General features: G+C 36.6%; 2 protein-coding genes across 3 annotated transcripts; both read right to left on the bottom strand.

The window, feature by feature from the left end:
* Nucleotides 1-316: 316 nt before the first annotated feature.
* Nucleotides 317-7,111, bottom strand: LOC118046148 (uncharacterized). 2 transcript variants are annotated; one of them, XM_035054946.2, is made up of 13 exons: nt 6,471-7,108; nt 5,712-6,126; nt 4,966-5,629; nt 4,676-4,716; nt 4,158-4,226; nt 3,237-3,337; nt 2,974-3,052; nt 2,590-2,688; nt 2,387-2,455; nt 2,218-2,267; nt 2,061-2,142; nt 1,733-1,827; nt 317-1,040 (listed from the first exon to the last, which is right to left on the bottom strand). In XM_035054946.2, exons 1-13 carry the CDS (start codon nt 6,923-6,925, stop codon nt 914-916), a joined length of 2,346 nt encoding a protein of 781 aa, XP_034910837.1. In that variant the 5' UTR covers nt 6,926-7,108; the 3' UTR covers nt 317-913. The 2 variants fall into 2 exon arrangements, with proteins under 2 accessions (XP_034910837.1, XP_073267989.1); XM_073411888.1 differs by lacking the exon at nt 317-1,040 and having other exon boundaries at nt 1,751-1,847; nt 6,471-7,111.
* Nucleotides 7,112-12,157: 5,046 nt separating this feature from the next.
* On the bottom strand, nt 12,158-19,163 carry LOC118046168 (phytochrome B). The gene is made up of 4 exons (XM_035054963.2): nt 16,637-19,163; nt 14,100-14,907; nt 13,297-13,590; nt 12,158-12,518 (listed from the first exon to the last, which is right to left on the bottom strand). Exons 1-4 carry the CDS (start codon nt 18,714-18,716, stop codon nt 12,296-12,298), a joined length of 3,405 nt encoding a protein of 1,134 aa, XP_034910854.1. The 5' UTR covers nt 18,717-19,163; the 3' UTR covers nt 12,158-12,295.
* Between the last annotated feature and the right edge of the window lie 357 nt (nt 19,164-19,520).

Raw genomic sequence — 19,520 nt, 5'->3', positions numbered from 1 at the left:
ATATAAAAATATCAAAACCAATTAAAAGCATCTCGAAAGAGCATCTTTAGACGCACTGAATTTTTACCATCGGAGGCTTGGCAAAGCGTGTTTGTAGTGTAGCTGCAATTGGGGCAAAGCATCTTATGTATTTTTAACTGGCCTTGTGCCCCCATTTTATCATTTCAAATAAGAGGGTTCGCTTCCCTTGATAACTTTTTTTTTCCCCCGTCTGTCTCTCCTCAAACACAAGTCAAGCTAAGTATAACCGAACCTCAACTAGAAGAGCATCAAAGGGTATGCGCCAACTTAGATCGCACCATCTTATACAAATAAATAAAAAAAGATAAAAAAAAACCTTGGATTAATTCATGCAAGCTGAGTGCTTACTTCTAGAATTGCCCGAATGGGAGAGATAGAAATGCAAAAATTAGGGCAACCAAATCCATCACGTTTATACAAGCATGTAGAGAAATATTACCGAGGAAAGACAGTTATCTGATCTCGCTCTTATTTGATCAATTAAAAACTGTGTTTTCCGACAACCTTCTAAGTGGTCCTAAACATCTCTCACATTGAAATCACTGACGGGTTTGCATGAATCCAACCAACACAATTCCAATCACACGGCACCACTGACGGATGTCGAAGATTTCAATCTTGTTAGTAAATAAACAAACATCCAACCCACCCAATCACCATAAAAAATCAAGCAGCTCACAAGGATGTCAACTACCCTCTCCTCTTCCTTTCCTGTTCTTTGTCTATCTGGCGTGAGCTTTTCCATGCCAATACCACATGCCTTTAGTGGCAATCCGTGGGCTATCCTAGTAAACATTCTCTTCACCAGCACTTGGGGGTGGACACGAGCCTTTTGGAAAGCAAAGTCATTCCAATCCGTGGCCATGCTAAAGAGACAAGCAATGAATCTGACCTACAGTTCCTTCTGTGTGTTATCTCCAGCTGAGGAACGGGCTGCCTGGAATTGAATGGCATATTGTCTCTGAAGATCTCTGAGCTTTTCCAGCAATTCCTGGAAAGTTGGACGGCACTGTGGATCACTGGTTTAGACAAAGTTATGAATTTAACCATTAGAAAGTTTTGAAAATTGGGAATATAGATAATTGAGAACTGTAAAAAAAGGGTGGCAAGACAAATGATTTCACTTTCCAGAATAACTACGTCTTAATCAAATACCTTAGACCAAACATAATTATTCTGTAATATATTCACCATCAAAATGAAATCCACAAGACAACATCAGATAACTTCCAACAATAATTGAAAAATCTACACAGCCCAAGTCAAACAAGACAACCATCATAACTTTATAATCATAAGCATTTCATACACATCTACTAGCCAACCCATTAAATCCTAGTTTGACCACTTGGTGTTGGTTACATGCATCCTCCATTTAGCTCTACCCAGGGTATTAATTCATGCATCTACATTTATGCTGATGTGTAGTTCCAAAAGATAATACATTCATGATGATACAGGACAAACATAAGACTGTGGGCTAAAATATGAAATAGAAAGAAAATAGAAATAAGAGTCGCCAACTAGGATCAAAACTTTGAACCCTCATTATTTTATAGCCAGAAATCATCGAGCATTTGTATGTCGATTAATTTAAAGTCGTGGAAGTCTAATAACCACCCTAACCAGCCATAGAAGCACCTCCAGCAAGGGTAAATTTGCTTAACTCTTAAAGCCCTTCTTTTAGAATCAAGTGGAAGAAAATAAGCACCTGTGCCAGCAACTTCCAATTATAGAAGCCCACTGTGGATCCACATCTTTTGGAATCTCGAGCTGTTGGTTCATGAACCCTACAGCTCCAATCACCTGCAAGTACACAAAACAAACTATAGTTCGTATGTGCAGTGCTATGTTAGCATTATTTATTATTTGCCGAATTGAAAATTTGAAAAGGCTCTGCCTGGACATCCAGAGCAGGTGCTGGCAGCAATGTATTATACTGTTCAAGCACTCAACGACTGTATATTAGCATACACAACAGTTTAGTCTTTGCTTTCCTAAGAGAAATATCCTCAGAAGTTTTCAAGTGAGAACTATACCTGCATTGAGTTGAGATTATCCCAAGGAATCTTCTCAGTGGCAAGCTCCCAGAGTATCACTCCATAGCTGTATACATCAGACCTAAAGGAAACCAAACAGCAGAAAAGAAATCAATTTCAAGTTTAGTGTTTTCCCAGCCCAAGGGGTAGAACATACTTTTCATCGGAGGGTTCATTACGGAGAGCTTCGGGTGCCATCCATTGAGGCTACAACGACAAAATAAAGGTAGTAGAGTGAGAATTTGACCTTAATTTTTTAAGCAGCCTAATCATAACAATTACAGAATGACTATTTTGATAAGATAAAGTAACAAAACTTGTAGTACCGTTCCCTTCCCAGTCTTTGTTGTCAAATAAGTTTCATGCTTTAGACGTGATAAACCAAAATCTCCAACCTGGTCAAATATAATTATATTTTCACCTCAATGGAAAAGAAGAAGAAGAAGAAGACATCCAAGATGTCTCAACCTGAAGTTAAAAACAAAACCAAACAAATTGCATGAGAAAATACTAATAATTAATGACAAACCTTTACAGTCCAGTTCTTGTCAACTAAGAGATTTGAAGACTTCAGATCACGATGAATGATAGGCGGGTTGTAATGATGAAGATAGTTCATACCTCGAGCCTGTAGAGGATTCAAACAATAAAATAAAGGATGAGATACACTTCATTATTAAGAATCAATCAGAACACCTCAAGAACCCCAAACAAATGCAAAAACCATAGAGATCCTCAACAAGAAAACAAAACAGTCATTGCACCATTTTGGTCCCAACAAGGTGGGATCATAGAAGGAACAATTCAGAGACATCGTCAACCTTCAGCATTCCTTACAGGCCCAAGAGTTTTAGCACTACAACAAGCAATAATTCCTACCAGGAAGTATATTTATAAAAAATTCACCACTCACAATATCCATTGCCATATGAGCGCGCCGTCTCCAATCTAGTTTGGTTGTGTTCCTCTGCAGTAAGCGAAACAAACTTCCACTGCATCAACAGGAAATAGAACAGTTACTGAAAAGTACATTATCTTCTGTTTCAGGAATTTAAAAGTTAATTTCAATCATATGACACCCTACACAAATCATGTGCCATTTTTTAGTTGGCACACTGAAAAGTAAGAAAACTGAAAGTTCATCATTCATGTTGTTGAGATGGAGTTCAAAATTACCGTGGGAGGAACTCTGTAACAATGCAGAGACGCTGAGGTGAAGTCACAGCACCCATGAAGAGCAAAACATTTGGATGCCGGAGTCTCTTCATGAGAGATACCTTCATGAATGAAAAGAAAAGGGGCATTGATGTTATATTAAAACAGGGAAGGGGAGCATATCATTATATAACAATGCAAGATATGATATATTCCCAAATCTGAATCCCAAAATTACCCAATCCTTCAAGCAAGACCTAGCAGAGTGTTTGAGAATGTGGTAGAAGTTGAGGCTGAGGTTAGGTACAACCCAACCATGCACAAACCTCGTCAACAAAAGCTAGTTTTTCTTGCTTTTTCATGCTTTATTTGTGAGCCCCGTGCACAAACCTCAACCTCTACCACATTCCCCAAACACAAATCAAGATTTGACAATACCAGTAACCATAATACAGCTTTAAGCAAATCCACTAAGAAAATCTCGTATTGCTCATATGTGTCCAACTAAGGCTAGTGCAGTCCAGTTGACCAGCATTTTGATTCTTATTATCTTAATTTACATATTTACAGACTTCAAAGCCTTCAGTTAAATGGCGTCACTTGTCTACACCAACCCAAGCATTGATATTCATTACAGACAATAAGATCTTCTAAAGAAATGGCCTTTAATAAAAAAAGTTAATATGACAATGATTGCAAGGTTGGCAATTTTAAGACAATGGAAATCATGTACACACGGACCAGTTTGTAGCAGGTAAAAAAAGAAGAAGGAAATGGAATTGGTTAAAATGGAGCATGCATAGAAAGATGCTTGGAAACATACTAGAAACATCCCAATTTGAAATGCATTTAAATGGCAAGAAACTGTAACTATGATCCTGTTGGGCTAACAAGGAAGCAAGAAACTGTAGCTAAGATTTTGTTGAGATACTGGAATCCCACCTCTTGTTTAAATGCAAGTATAACATCATCTGAATACTCTTGCTTGGAGAATACTTTGACAGCAACATCCTGAAACAAAATGAGTTTTGCTCAACCAAGGATAAATAAAATATCATCACCACAAAGTTCATTTTGCTTCTTTTCCTCATTCCACTCAATGCGAAACACAATTAAAGCTTCATAGAGATCCTAGCTCACAAGGCAGCATCTTATTCTGTAAGAATAAGAAAGCAGAGTCATGTATACACTAAATGCACATAACATCCCATTTATGTGGTTTATGTAAGACATATCAATGTCATAGACATATATGCTTACAAAGTTCAGACTAGGCAATTTTAACTTGAGTTTGCTTCTATTCATATTATCCATAATGAACAGAAATGAAAGCCTTAGATTAGGATAGATGGCAGGCACAATGCTGTATCTTATCTCAAGTATCTGAATTCATATACATCTTGTGATTACGCGTCATTGAGAATAAAGATGTTTCAAAGGAAAAGAGCAAGAGAACATACTGATCCATACCACAGGGCATGATATACAGTTCCACAAGAACCTGCAGGAATATAAAGTAAAAGTGGTTAAGTGAGAATGCAAATGAAGTGTAGCCAAGCAAAACATCCCAGCTTAAAGATCAAAGCTAAAGAAGCATTATGACAGATCACTGTTATTTGTCACTAGACATTCAATGAGGATGCAAAAAATTTCAAGTTCAGGAAAGATTAAATACAGACGAGTAGCTCAACCAAAGGACATTTTAGAGTCGATACTCTAGAAGGACACTTTTCAATTTAAAGATAATTACCTTGCCCAATTTGCTCTCCAATAGTCAAGTCTTCCCATAATATTTCATAATCCAAGCAATCAGTGTCTGGGTCCACCTTATTCACAGTACTGCTGGTACTTCCACAACTACTGGCACTGCTTGTGCTGTTAACATTAATTGAAGAAGACCAGGACCCAGATGCCTCATTATTGGCAGGCCGATTACTTTCACTGACATGGTTTTCAGATTTTGCACCGGAAGAGGGACTTCTCTGATGAAATGTTTCACTCTCTTGATCATTTTGCGACCAAGGCCACCCAAAACGTGTAGTCCTTGCTTCTGAGCCTTCCTTTTCATTCCCTTTCCAGGGCCATGACAGCCCTTTCTTACCAATCCATGCTTCTGCCTTTGAGGTAAAGTTCTTGTGAATTGCAGGCTTTCCTTCGCTCTCATCACCAGATTCTCTGCATGATTGTGCTGGGGACCTGTCGTCAAGATGGGAAAATACACCAAAAGGAGATAGATGTACATCTCCTCTTGGTGTACTAGCTCCACTAGAATTTGCATCCTCCCGATGGTCAGATAGAGCTGCATCTGAGTACCCATGGTCAGAATAGTGACTGTCCCCACTCCCTCCTTCACGATCCATGCTGTTCTCTCCCGGCCGGATTTTGGACTTGACTTTGTTGCTCACCCTGGATGCCTGTTTTGGTGATTCTAACAATCAAGACAGGCAACGCTGTATAGTTAAATACATAAGAACACAAAAAAACTAATAGACTGACCAAATTTGATATTTTTGACGCTACTGCTGCTTGCAAGGGCTGTTGAGAATCAAGACCAAGTTTGCTCATGACGATAGTCCTGGGCGAACTATAGCTTGACTCTGCTTCCAAGTTCCTCGAATCCAACAATGCAACCCCCACTCCTTGAAAAGGTCGTGAATCACTCGACACGCAAATAATCCCAACCAAAGCACCATCATCATCGTATAAAGGAGTATTGGTAGCAACAACTGTAAACCTCTCCGCCATTTTATTCTTAACCGGAAACTTCCCTGTCCATTTCTCCCCCATACTAACTCTTTGAACAATACCATTTGCCACTGCATAATCCCGAGGATCAATTAGCAGCTCAATAGCATCCTGACCAAGAGCTTCTGCAGCTGAATAACCATAAAGGTTCTCGGCTGTTCGGTTCCTGCACAATCATAACAATACACGTAAACCCCACAAATCAATGCCTTCAATTTCCGCATAAACTAGAAAAACCCAGAAAAAAAAAAATCACGCGAAACTCGTTCAAAAGCACAAATTTATATTACAACTCAGATTAAAAGGGACTATCATCTAATACCAATCAAATTCAGAAATCGGAATCACAATTTCCATAGTCAACCACCAACATATCTACAGTTACAACAACGCCCAAAGTTCAAACCAAAAGAAACACACCATACACACAAACAACAACCCCAAATGACAAAGATGTGAAACGAAAATGCAAAAGAAGAAAGAAATCTTTAAGAAACATAGCAAACTTACCAGTAAATAATACGACCTGAATGATCAAAAATATGAACAGACTGTCCCACGGACTGCAATATATTCAAATATTGTTTATCAGTAAACTTCACAGAAGAAGGTCCTCCTCTATTACCATCTCCTCCTTCTCCACCGCCATTACTGTGACCATCGCTAACATTATTACTATTCAAACTTCTACTTTCTCTCTGTAAAGGCGATGAATGTCTAAATGAAGCAGAACCCTTCTTCCAAGCAGCCTCAAAACTCGACACGGTTGGCCCACCAGCAACCCGATTCCTGGGACCAGACCTTTGTGGAGATATAGAATGGGACCTTTGTTGGGTTGGTTTTGGATCGGTAGTAGTAGAGGAAAGCTTGAGCTTTGACATTTGTTGTTGAAGATGTTGGTGTCCAGCTTCAAGTTGTTGGATTTTTTTTAGGAGCTCCTCTGCTTGTGGTGCTGTGCTTTCCATTTTCTTGGCTTCTCAATAAATCAGTTCATTTAAATCTTTCTTTCTTTCTTTCTTTCTATCTCTGACTTGCTTGTCTTGATTTCTTAAAGAAGAGGATTTTTGAGGGGTCAAGAAGCTCTTTTCGTTTTCTTTTTTTTTTCCTCTCTCTCTGCTTTTTCTTTTTATATATATATCACTTTCAGAGCTTAATTATTAGGCTTTTTTCTTTCTCTCTCATTTGGTTTTTTTATGGTTTGCTGTCATTATTATTCCTCTGCTCCTTTTACGAAACTCACTGTCTTTCTCTAAACTATTTTACCTCTCTCTCTCTCTCTCTCTCTCTCTCTCTCTCTCTCTAAACTTAAGTAACACGAAAATATTTATTTTGCTTTCATATTTTAGATTTTAATTTTGATAAAAGAAAAAAAAATCAACAATTAAAAAGAAGAGGGCAATATTCATTTGATCACGAGAGGTCAGTACTCTCAAATTAAATTATAGTTCGTATAGAAATTAGACAGAACACACTCAAGATAAGTAATAATTAGAAAATCATATGCACTTCATGGAAGAAATTATCTTGATATATACAAATTTAATTTAGAATAATAAAAAAAAACTCAAGAAAGAATCCCTGCATGCTCTCTTACAGCTTTTGCTTGGTTGTTTTTTCTTTTTTCCTTGTCTTTTACTCTCCTTTTCCTTTTCTATTCACCGTCTGAATCTAACGATCTAGACCAAACGTTATCAAAACTATGACGTTAAAAAAAGCTAAACATTTTTGGTTCTCTTCACGTGCTACTTCGTTACGTGTAAATTATAAATAGCGTATGCCAAGCTTATCAATTTTGTTTCTGGTTGACTTTCTGTTTTTTCAATTGAAATAGTATTTTTTTTTGTTTTAGAGTATTTTAACATGTGGTTTTAAGGTTCTTCAGTTATATATATATATATATATAACAATAATATATTAAATTAATTTAAATTAATTTTTTAAATTTATAATCGAGATTATGAGGCTATAATAATTCAAAATAAAATAAATTAAAAAACTTGATTTTTAATAAATTTTTTGTTGAACAATAAAATAAAAAAAAAATAATTTTAAAAAACAAAACAAAAAATTAATATTTCAAAACAAAATTACAAGCTCAAACAAAATTATAAAAATATCATCAATATCCATAATCTCGCACGGTCTTTTTAAATTTCAATTGCCCTAAAAGTTTAATATTTAATATGAGATTTAATAATATATTATGAGATTCCTTGTAAAATTGTAGCTTCATCCAATAATTAGATTGAACAATATAATTTATAGTGTAAAATTAAATAATTATTTAAAAAAAAATAAAAAAAAATAATATTTAGTTGGAATGCAACCAAAACATTTCGACTTGAATTTGGGCTGAATTTATAGAAAGAGCTGAAATCCCAAGGGAGATAAAATCTATTCCGGGTTATTGTTTTTTAAAACTAAAATGATATATCCCGGTTCCTCTGAAGGAAATAAAATGAAATCTACAACCTTGACCTATAGAGTGATACATTTTTGCCTGTTTCTCCGATGTAAAAGCGCGTTCATTACAGGTATAAGGAACAACGTGCTAGACTGTTAGGGGCTAGCATTCTTTCCAGGGAGCTTTTCCTTCACTGCTGGGGGGAGGGGTTCTAGAAAACTGAAAAGGAAATAAAGCAAAAAAACAGGGTAAAAAAATTTGTTATAATTGTTTTTTTAATAATTTTTTATATTAAAATATATATTAATTATTTTTTTTTATTTTTTAAAAATTATTTTTGATATTAGTACCAGGAGAGAGGGGGGCTGGTAGGGGCCCCGGTCCCTACAAGAAAATGTCCCTCCCTTGTAAATATTTGTAATTTTAATAAAAATAATTGTAATTTTTTCTTGGCCTCCCTAGTTCATAACTTGGCCCTCCTAATTTTTTTTCTTGCTCCACCCCTGATGAGCAAATCAAGATAATTTAAAAATGCTAAAAATGTATTAATTTAAAATTAATAAAAAAATATTTAAAATTTTTTTAAAAAATATTTTTAAAATACAGAAAGAAACAAGGAAAATAAAGATTTTTTTTTTCTTCGGCAGGCTTTCTCTCGTAAAGCCAAAGGCCCTAAGAAGGGCACATAACGGGGGAATATAGGGCATAGAAAGAGCTCACGGACATGCATTTAGAAGAGGGAAAGATAAAAGAACCCCTTGCAAGAAGAAGCCATGTCCTCCCATTTATAGACGAAGATAAGCCGTGAGGACACGACAAGAAACATTCTTCTCCCTTCGTGGTGAATTTTTCTAGGTATACTCCGGGACCAAACATCTAAATTACAGATGATTAGGACATGTTCAGCTTAGACGTCAACATTGGATCTTCTCTTTTGAGGTTTGACCTACGTGGATCTCTCTTGCATACCTTCTGGATGGATGGATCGCACCTTTCCTCGACGCATAAATCATTGATGGAATCGTGATCTTGGAAGCGAGGGTGTTGTAATTATACTTCTGTGTCAAATAACAGTAAGCTAAAGTAAAAACAAATCAAAAGGCTGGAGTTTTATTTTCTGGAGCTAAACACTCATGTAATGCGGCGTAATTATTGATTCAAGGACCACGCAAGAAAAAACAGAGTAAATTTCAGGGTTCTCATGGCCGCAGAGCGCATGATAGTCTGGCCTCTGTGAGTGAATTAGGTATTATAATAGTGGTTATTTTTTAAAATATTTTTTATTTTCAATTATACTAAAATAATATTTTTTAAAAATTATTATTAATATTAATACATTAAAATAATTTAAAAACAACTTTAAATAAAAAAAATTTAATTTTATGTGAAACACTATTTAACCGTGTTCTAAACACCTCAAAATCTTATTTCTCACTGGCACAGAGGGCAAAAACATGCTTTTAAAAAAAAATAAAAAATTCAAAAGGATTTTGGGCCCGGGAGGAATTCTCTTTAATCTAAAGTTTTCATGCCATTGTTTGAGATTTCGAATTGAAGACCAGCTAGCTGGTAGAACATTGGAGTGCCACCTTTGCCATACTGTGGAATAAAGTCTTTACCGTTAGAGGATTAGATGGGGAAAGAGGTGACCTGTCACACCCCCATGATTATATATATATATATATATATATATATAAGTAGTAAAAACAAAGAGCAAGGACACAATGGTAATCAACTAGCAAGTCAATTGCCCTCTCAGATTAAGAAATCCGAACGTTGAAGTTATTAAGCCTTTTCACATTATTTTCCAGGTGACAAAATGAAAAGAAAATGGGTAATTTAAGAGGATAAGCCCACAAAAGTAAATAAATGAAAAGGAGTGGAAGGATGAGACGTGCACAGCGTGATTAAGGTCGTGCATGCACGTGCTAGTGGTTTTCGGGGCGACGGAGACAGGAGGCGGAATCAAATAAACTAAACCTCTTAAGCCCTTTTCTTTTTCTAATTTAGAGGTGTCATTACTAGCATTAACATTGCGCAGTGATTTAGTGTAGCTTTAGTGTTTATCTGATTAACTTAATAATTTAAGTTATTTAATAAAATTTTAAAATATAATTTATATTATTTTTTAATATATTTTTTCAAGTGAAAGTTTTTTAAATTTAAAATTTATACATACTCATATTATATTATACTTAAATTTTATCAAATAAATAAAGTTGGTAAAATTTAATTTCATGACCGCTTGATCATCAATATTCTGACATCATGTCAAAGAACCATTTCAACTTAATAATTTAAGCTATTAAATAAGGTACCATAATGTGATTTATATTATTTTTTAATAATTACATTTCATTTCCTTCTAATTTATATTGTCATGGTTTTATATATTAATTTGTGTTTTTATTTTTATAGAAATATGCTAAAAACTCAATTTTATCTATGAAGTTTTGAATTATAAATATTTGGTCGATGTTATTAACATTTCATTTGAAAATTTCATTTATTTTTCACTTCTCACTCCTTGACCTTCGATGTTAAGGAAGGAAAGAGAATATAACTAAAAAAAAATAAAATTAAAAAAAAACTATCAAGTCATCAAAATAACTAAACTTGATATCAACGGGTTTGTTTTAGAGAAAGAAATTCAATGGAGGTTGTTTTATCTATTAAACGTGCTGGAAAAAAGTGGAACGAGGCTTGTTAATTTGTTTTCTATTCAGTTTATTTTTTATTTTAAAACTAATTAGATGGTGTTTTAGGCTTCAAAATATATGTATTAAGGTTTTCTGGGAATTTATTTTAGATATTTTTAGATAAAACCAAATTAAAATTTAATTTTTTAAGTTCTAAATACTTGTACTTGATTTTTTGATAACCTAATAATGTGTGCTAATTTACTTTTTCATGGCTCGATCTTCGAGTTGAATCCTTTTCGACAAGGTGGAGAACTCGCCGTCTTGGCAGCACTCATGTTATCAAGCAAACTTACTGGGATAAAAATAAATTGCAAAAGTTAATTAAGCACATACATCTTAAATGGGTGACGTCCTCTTTCCTGAGTAATTCAATGTATCCATAACCCTGCAGGCAGAGGGGACAAGAACATGAGTTCTTGCCTTTGGGGTTATCCGATGATTAATTCAAGAAAAACAGGGGGGTTGATAAATCACGAGGAATCGATAATAAAATAACGATGTATCTAAACTTAGACTATTTGTTTATTAAGAAATTTATGCACAAACCCCCCTGCGAGGCATGTATGCGACCATTCCGTACACCACCAAATTACAGAACAAGTGATCCAAACTTACGCTGTCCAAAATCTTCAATCAAGGGAGGGCAGGAAAAACAATACAAATCCTGAAACTACATTCCGGAACAGGGCATTTGATTTCATTAAACAAGAGAAAATGAAGAATTATCAGACTAACTCTAGCTGGAGCAACCTCGTACAGATAAATATGTTATAGTTATCCGGGGATCTCAGAAGCTAGGGTACATACAGTATATACTTGCAGCAGGCGAATATATACAACCTTTGAGGGCCTTATCGTGGAAGCCTCTGCAACAATCTAATGGCATCCTTTTGATGCTTCTTTATTTATAACAATGACAGCATACCACAGCATTATAATTTGGCTTATCTACATCGATGGGATCTTCGAATTAACAGGCTAGAAAGTAAGCAGCTACCTCATGTGTAAGTTATTGATCTGGACTGGCGTCGATGAAGAAGCAAAAACCATATTGTAAGTGGATACAGAGCAACAGTTGTATTTTCAGGATAACTAACCAAATCAGGCGGCCCTGGCACACGCTTAAACCTTGAAACTGGATTTTTGGAACCATCCCCTCACGGTGCAGCATAACGAGTGTCAGTTTGCAATTGAGAAAGCTCCTTAGTGGATGTTGCAGGCCAAGCATCCTAGTCTGCAGCACCCTTTCCAACTTTTCGAGGCATGGGTACTTCGAGGACAACTAAGAAATAGCATCTTTCTGACTCTCTGATATATTGGACTTCACCATTCATTAGCTTTAAGATCTTCCTGCACATGCTGAGCCCTAGGCCCTCTTGAGTAACCCATCTACTACTATGGAACATGTCTTGAACTAATTCAGGCGGAAGACCTTCACCAGGGCAAACAATCCTTCAAAAGAAAATAATAATAAATAATATCAGTCAATTTAGTAATGAAGCGCACTATCGAGACTTCCGTTCTTTAACAAAGGAGGAGAAAGAAAGGAGCAAGTAGCACAATGTAGTTCGCAACCATCATCTAAATTTTCTTGGTGTATATAACATGATGGACAACAAAAGAGGAGATACAGTTATCCAACAGAGGCGTACAAACTGAAGCACCGAAAATTGGACTTCATATAAACCACATTATCATGTCGACAGCAAACAGAAATCACAGATAGCTCTTCACTACAGCATCATCAACCTTCCTTATTCACACAACCAATAGTGGACAGATTCAAGGAAGAAGCCAGTTTGGATCGCAACATTGTAAAATTATTGTTCTGTGGAATGGTGATTGTCATGATTAATGGCAGATCAAGTCTAATTCTATACCTGTTGACTGACTCAAACCTACCTTCTGGTTGAGATTTACAGCTTGGAAGTCAGATTAGGATGCATGGCTGGTCATGGGGAGTGGGGAAGAACAAACAAGATTCGAGTGTACTTAACTAAAGAAGATACTGTAAAAATCATCACAGTCTCACAAAAGAAAAATACTTGAATAAGGAAGTGGCATTTATAATTAAACTCAAGGAAAACATTATGCAGCTATTAGAATATCAAAAGGGGGGTTCAAAAGAAAATAAAGAAAAAAAGTAACAGCCATTGTAAATTTTTGGCTTTTCCTCTATCAGTATAAATATTGTTATCATTAACTTGCAAGAGAGTTGAGGAGAACATACTTGAACTCTGTATGCACGAGAGTGTGTCCATCAGAGATTTGCTTCAGTGTTGGACAAACATGAATCTCCACCCAACCTGCTGAAGATGGAGCATAACGCACCATATTCAACAAGAAATCAGCCAATACTTGTTGAATTCTTGCCTGATCACCATAAACTGCCAGCGTTTTTATTTCTTCTGGAATATCACGAAGCAATTGTAGATTTCTTTCCCTCAGCAATAGCATTGCTTGGCTAACAACAGCATTTATGACACTCCCAAGTAAAAATTCAGCCTTCTCAAGCTCCAGTGAACTAATTCAAAAGCAAATGGAGATTCTCTCTAATTAGGAATGTACGTATGCTGGAGATTGAGATGAAAAATTAAAGAAAATGCACTTGAATGCACATGATTAACTTAAAAAAGATAATACAGATTGTCAAAAGCGAAGTTATCAACTGGAATTACTAAAAAGACCCAAAATAAAATTACAGAAAAGAAATCAATATTGTTTACAATCTCGGCATCCATGGATGGTAAATTCAATAGTATTAGAGACTAAAAACAGAGCACAACAGTCAAATTTAAAGGCTATTTTGTTAAGGGAATGGACTCAAGGGAATGGAACCTTCATCAAACTGACATCACCTAGTGCCAAAACAAATATGTCGATAGCTTTAGTACAGTGTTTGAACATTCAAGGATAATCATCATCTATTGGATTTCATGTCATATATATATTTCCAAAAGAATGGTACCAAAGCAGAAATACTCACCTCACTGTCAATATTAAGTTATGATAATTTCTCTAAGGAAAACTCACCCATTTTCAATGCTTTCAAGATCAATGTCTCGTATGATCTTCAATATCTGTTTTTCACATGCAGCACTAGTCTCGAGAAACTGCTGTTGATCTTCAGTCAAGTCTGTGTTCTCCAAAAGCGAGTTGGTAAAGTGTATACCACTTAAAGGATTTTTTATTTCCTGGCAAATGTAAGCCAACTCTTTCATCCTTGCAAAGCTTTTTTTTTCCTGCTGTTTCTGAACTTTCAAACTTTGCTGCAACTCAGGACTTGCAATCTGCAAGAAGCAGAAGGCTCCAATAATATCTCCCTTCATATTAACCCTCTTGTTAGCTGTCAAGAGAGTTTGCACATTTTTTTCATTCCGGTCAAAGAATGAAAAGGGTAACTTGTCTGTATCTATCCCTCCAATTGCATTGTGCAAGGCAATCATGAATTTTGTCAGTGCATCTGGACCCTTGAGCCTACAGCAACTGCCAAAAACCTCCCCAACCAACATCTTCCCAACAACTTCGCCCCTGGACCATCCTGTGAGTTTTTCCATGGCAGTGTTCCACTCCAAGCAACATGTGTTCTCATCTGAAGCAAAAATCGGAGGGATCGAAGGATTGGGACTGTGTACAATAGCCTTATAATCACCTTGTATAAGGACGTATTTGTCCATTACCACTTTTTGACCTGTAACATCCTGACCAACAAAGCAAACCCCAACTATATTATCCATGTAATCCTTGCTTGAACAAGCATTTACCACCACAAAAACAGCCTTCTTTTGGTGTTCAGAGCAAAAGGTCCTCAATTTTATCTCCACGTTCTTATCTTCTTCGCCTGCATTAGTTAAGCATAAGTGGTATAATAGGATATCAAAAATCCAAAAAACCTTCCAAAACAAACTAAATTTTCATGTTTTATGTGTTTTCAGTTCCTCAAACCTATATTAAAGCTAGTCCTACTGTTATGGTTAAACTGCTGATTAGATCGATCAAGGCACTGCCCAAATTAGCACTGTGTGGTGAGGCATCTATCAAATTTCTATTTAAAACCTTAGCATGTGCATTTTCATTGTTTAAATTTTAATCACAACTGAGTTATTGTAGTAATAACACAAAATATTCTAGGTTATTGATGCAGCCAAAGGAACAAGCATTTTGGTGCTACTATCTTTCTTTTTTAAAATTTTTTATTAGTTTAGACTTTATTATTATCTTGGAAGTTTACTGATAACGTAACATTAGGTATAATTAGTACTATTAGGAGTTTAAGGCCTTTCCTGTTTTAATTAGATCCTTTAGGGTGTTTGGGAGAACGTGGAATGAATTTGAGAATTGCTATTTGACATAATTGTTTGTTGTTGTGGATCTTAAGAACCCTATTTCTTTGTGGATTCAAAGAAGACCCTTTGTAAATTCAATGGTTGCCTTGTGGATTCTAGGATTTCTACCCCTTTTCCTATCTCTTTCTTCAATTCCTACCATTGTTCTGCGTCGGTTATACTCTCTGTAACACCTAAAAATGTGCATAGATAAAGGTAATATAAGGAACAAACACATTCTTTTCCGGAGAGCATACACTCGAAGCATAATTGAAGGAGCCATTTTGAAGTGATCTCTTCACTAACTTTTTAGATTTAGAAAAATGCATGAACCACTATTTTCATACAGATGAGATGTAATGTGCAAGTTCCCTGGAAATTAGAGTAATTCAACCAGCATCTTCTTTAGACATGGAAACTCAGTTCTTGGGAGTGCCTCAACATTCAGGACCCTAGGGATTTACTTGAAAGCTAGATCTCATGAACGCAAAGCAATGCATCTCAGTCCTTGTGAATTCTACAGTAATAAGGAAGCTAGGTATTTGCTCCCAAGCTGCTAGCTATACAATGAACTAAGCTCACTGGATAACTAAATACAAGACTGCAGCTATCCAGTTATCCACTTTAAGAGATAGTTTGACAAAGAATACTTCAGCCGCAAGGCTATTGAGTGGTGAATGCCTGAGCCATTTTGACCTAGATGTGGCGCCCAAGATCCAAGTGAATGATATCTACGAAAAATGTTCTCCATTTGTAGTATTGCAATTCCCAACTAGCTGGTTCCTTAAGAAAAGCCCACGACCCTTAATTCCCTTGTTTATTTATCTCCGATTTTGAAGAAATTGTACGTTACAACAGTGCTTTTGCATCAACATTTCATCTTGCCTTATCAATGGAGAGAATTCAAGAAGAAATAATTATACACATCACTTCATTGAAATCATTTAATCAGGAGACTATTCAGGCATGCTGTGCAAATGAAACTATTACAAGTTGCTGTACATGACACTTTTGAGTGAGCCAGCTGTTTTCTTAATTTGATGAAACCTTTTACTGCATAGAATTAATTCCAGGATTTGAAAGTTTGAAATTCTTTTACATTTCAATTCATGGCTTTTATAATTCCAGCTTTTTGATAAAACCATGTATGTTTTCCAAGGTTTATTTCTAGTAAAGGAGCAAACCTGTAAGCTCGGATGCAACTTAAAAAGATTCATTGAGATATGTGAGATATAAAGTGGGTACCTTTGACTGCACGATGAATAAGCTTGTCAACAATTTCTTCATATTCCTTGTAAACAAGATCGTGAACCAAAGACTTCCCCATGGCTTCCTCAACTGAGAGTCCAGTCAACTCAGCAACCTTTGCATTCCACCCGTTTATGCGGCCATCAACATCTACAGCAAATATCGGAGCAGTTGCAGTCTCTATTAGTCTAACCATTTCTCTTGCAACCGAACTGAGCTCATCCATACCTTGCAATTCCATATCCTTGAGCTGGGTATGTACAACAGCCTTAGAATTGGTTGCTTCAGCATCCCTAAATGAGTCTCGCAAAATAAGCTGCAAAGAATGAATGGCATCCATTTCTGCATTCTCCCACGGTAAACTCCGGCTCTTCACCACCTCTAAGAATGCCTTGAATGATGAACGCGGATGCATCCTCTGCCCATCATCCTTGTCCTCTGGGTGATGTTTCGCACCACCCCATTTGACCTCCTTTGCAGTGTGAGACCGAAACCAAAAGAGAAAATCTCTCTCAGCAATATAAGCAACAGCCATCCCACAAACTGCATCGCCGAGAAAGGCTGCCCCAGGATACCCAGCATCAGCCAAACTGTCAGTGCTTAATCCAGTTGGGTCTCCATGAAGGGTCAGCAACCACTCCACAATATCTTTTATTTGGGCTTCAGTTGGGGTCACGCCTAAAGGGTAATACTGCCCCTGGTAATAAAGAGCTGCCCCATCACACTTCACAAGGTCCATGATACTTGGACTTTGAGTAACAATGCCAGTAGGAGAGTCGCGGAGAAGCATGTCACATAAGAGAGTCTGAGTCCTCAAGACATGTTTCTCCAACAACTGCGATGCCAACTGCAATTCCATGTTCAATTGAAGCCCGAAAGCCTGCATTAAGAACTCACACGCATAACGAAGCGGAAATGGAATACACCTAGCAGAAGTGTGATGGCAAACAACCAAACCCCAAAGCCTCATCGAGTTCCTCCCACCGATAGCTTCTTCATCATTTCCATAAATAATAACAGCCATGGCCAATGAAGCAATCGACCCCATATTCTCCATATACTGAGCATGACAACCGTGAGGAGCACGAAGAGTCGAACCAACCAAGCATAAAGGCTGCATAAGCCCCTCATCCTGAATAACACTGACCGGTATGGCATGACAGTCCACAATCATCCTAACCCTATTCTGCTTGAACAAAAACCTCGAAGCTTGTGGTATATCCGTGGAAGGATAATGCAAACCGATATAAGGTTCCAAATCAACCCTTTTATTCTCAGCGACAACCTCACCATGCTCGTCCTCATGAAACTTATAAACCATAACTCTATCATACCCGGTAAGCTCTCTCACACTGTCCACAACAGTATCACATAATAACTTAATATCCCCACCAGGAAGTGATTGTAATTGTGAAATCGCACGAACTGCTAACTTCTGAGACTGAACAGCCCCTGCTATAGATAAAGCAGGGTCTTCGGTCCTAGCAGGCTCTAAATCAATAACAATACCAACATCAATCCTATGCAAAATTGCGTAAAAGGGCTTCCCGGAATTCTTGGAATGAATCCAAATTGGATTCAACAATGTTATTTCCCTTGCACCAAATGCTTTTTCAAGCAAAACGGCGCTGGAAGGCCTAAAAAGAATCCTTACATCAGCCCCAACAAAGAGAATTTCTTGTTTCTCTAAAGAATGGACTGATTGTGGAGTTAAACCAAGCATATCTTTGGCGTTTTCGCTATACGCAATGACCCTAAAAGACTGTTCATCTGCAGCAATCATGCACCCAAATGGCTGAATATGACCACCTCTTTGAATTTTTGACAAATACGCTGTGATTTGTTCTTCAGGTACTGACTGGTTAGGAGTTCTAACAGACTTTGAGTAATCAAATGACTTACCAGTGCCACCAGATTGTTCAAAAACTGCATGGAGTTGTGCATCGACTGTGTATTGTGCAATTGCTTTGCTTACTGATTCTGTGGGGTGATGGTGTTGCCTCATGTTACTGGTACCCGAAGACTGAGCTTGATTATGGGCCGGCTGATTGCTTTGCCTTTGTGATTGTGATGCCATTTCTTTTTCTTTTTCTTCAACTAAGATTTTGGTTGCTCTGGTTTAACCAAATATATTTAGTGGTGGAGAGTGACCGAAAAAAAAGATTCAGATCTTGTGTTGGATTGCAGCTAGTACAGTATAGCGTAGTGGGGAGATTTTTGAGTTTTGTCTTTTATATCGTCGCCTTTGGGAAATGGGAAGGAAATCAAAACAAGAAGGTTTTTGTTTTGTGAATTTGCAGGAGAAAGAGAGTTTCGTTTGCCAGACAGAAATGAATTTGAGGGAATGAAATCTCGTTAGTGCCAAAACATTCAGAGGCTTGGCTAGAGGAGTACTTTATTAGTCGTCCCCTATGTCCAGCAGCAGCTAATCTGAAGATGATACAGAGACCATTAATAAAACCGAAAAGTAACATTAACGAGAAAGATTCACTGCGTCCTTTTGTTGTTTCTTTTCTCCTTTTTTATTTTAATAATATTATTGTATGGTGTGATGGAATTTTTTTTTACTTGTGGGGATGAAAGAGTCGAGAGAAAAGAAAGATACGGGATGCTACAACAGGACCTCTTGATACAAGAGGGGGGTTTTGGGAAGCTGCGACCCGAGCGCTGTCTTTTTCTTTTCTTACCGTGGGGGTGTTCGACGGAGTTTATGTTTTTTGTGCTTAGATGCCTTTAAACTTGTTTTTTAAATTGATTATTTTTTTTATTTTAACTTGAATAAGATATTAAATTGATTTTTTTAATATTCTCTATAGCTTTATACATTGATGTTAAATATATTATTTTAAAAAATACATTTCACCCAATCATAAACACTCGA

Source organism: Populus alba, chromosome 10 (assembly GCF_005239225.2).
Source record: "Populus alba chromosome 10, ASM523922v2, whole genome shotgun sequence".
Lineage (NCBI taxonomy): Eukaryota > Viridiplantae > Streptophyta > Magnoliopsida > Malpighiales > Salicaceae > Populus > Populus alba.
Note: the sequence above shows the minus strand (reverse complement) of the source record. Positions and strands in the feature narration are given on the sequence as shown.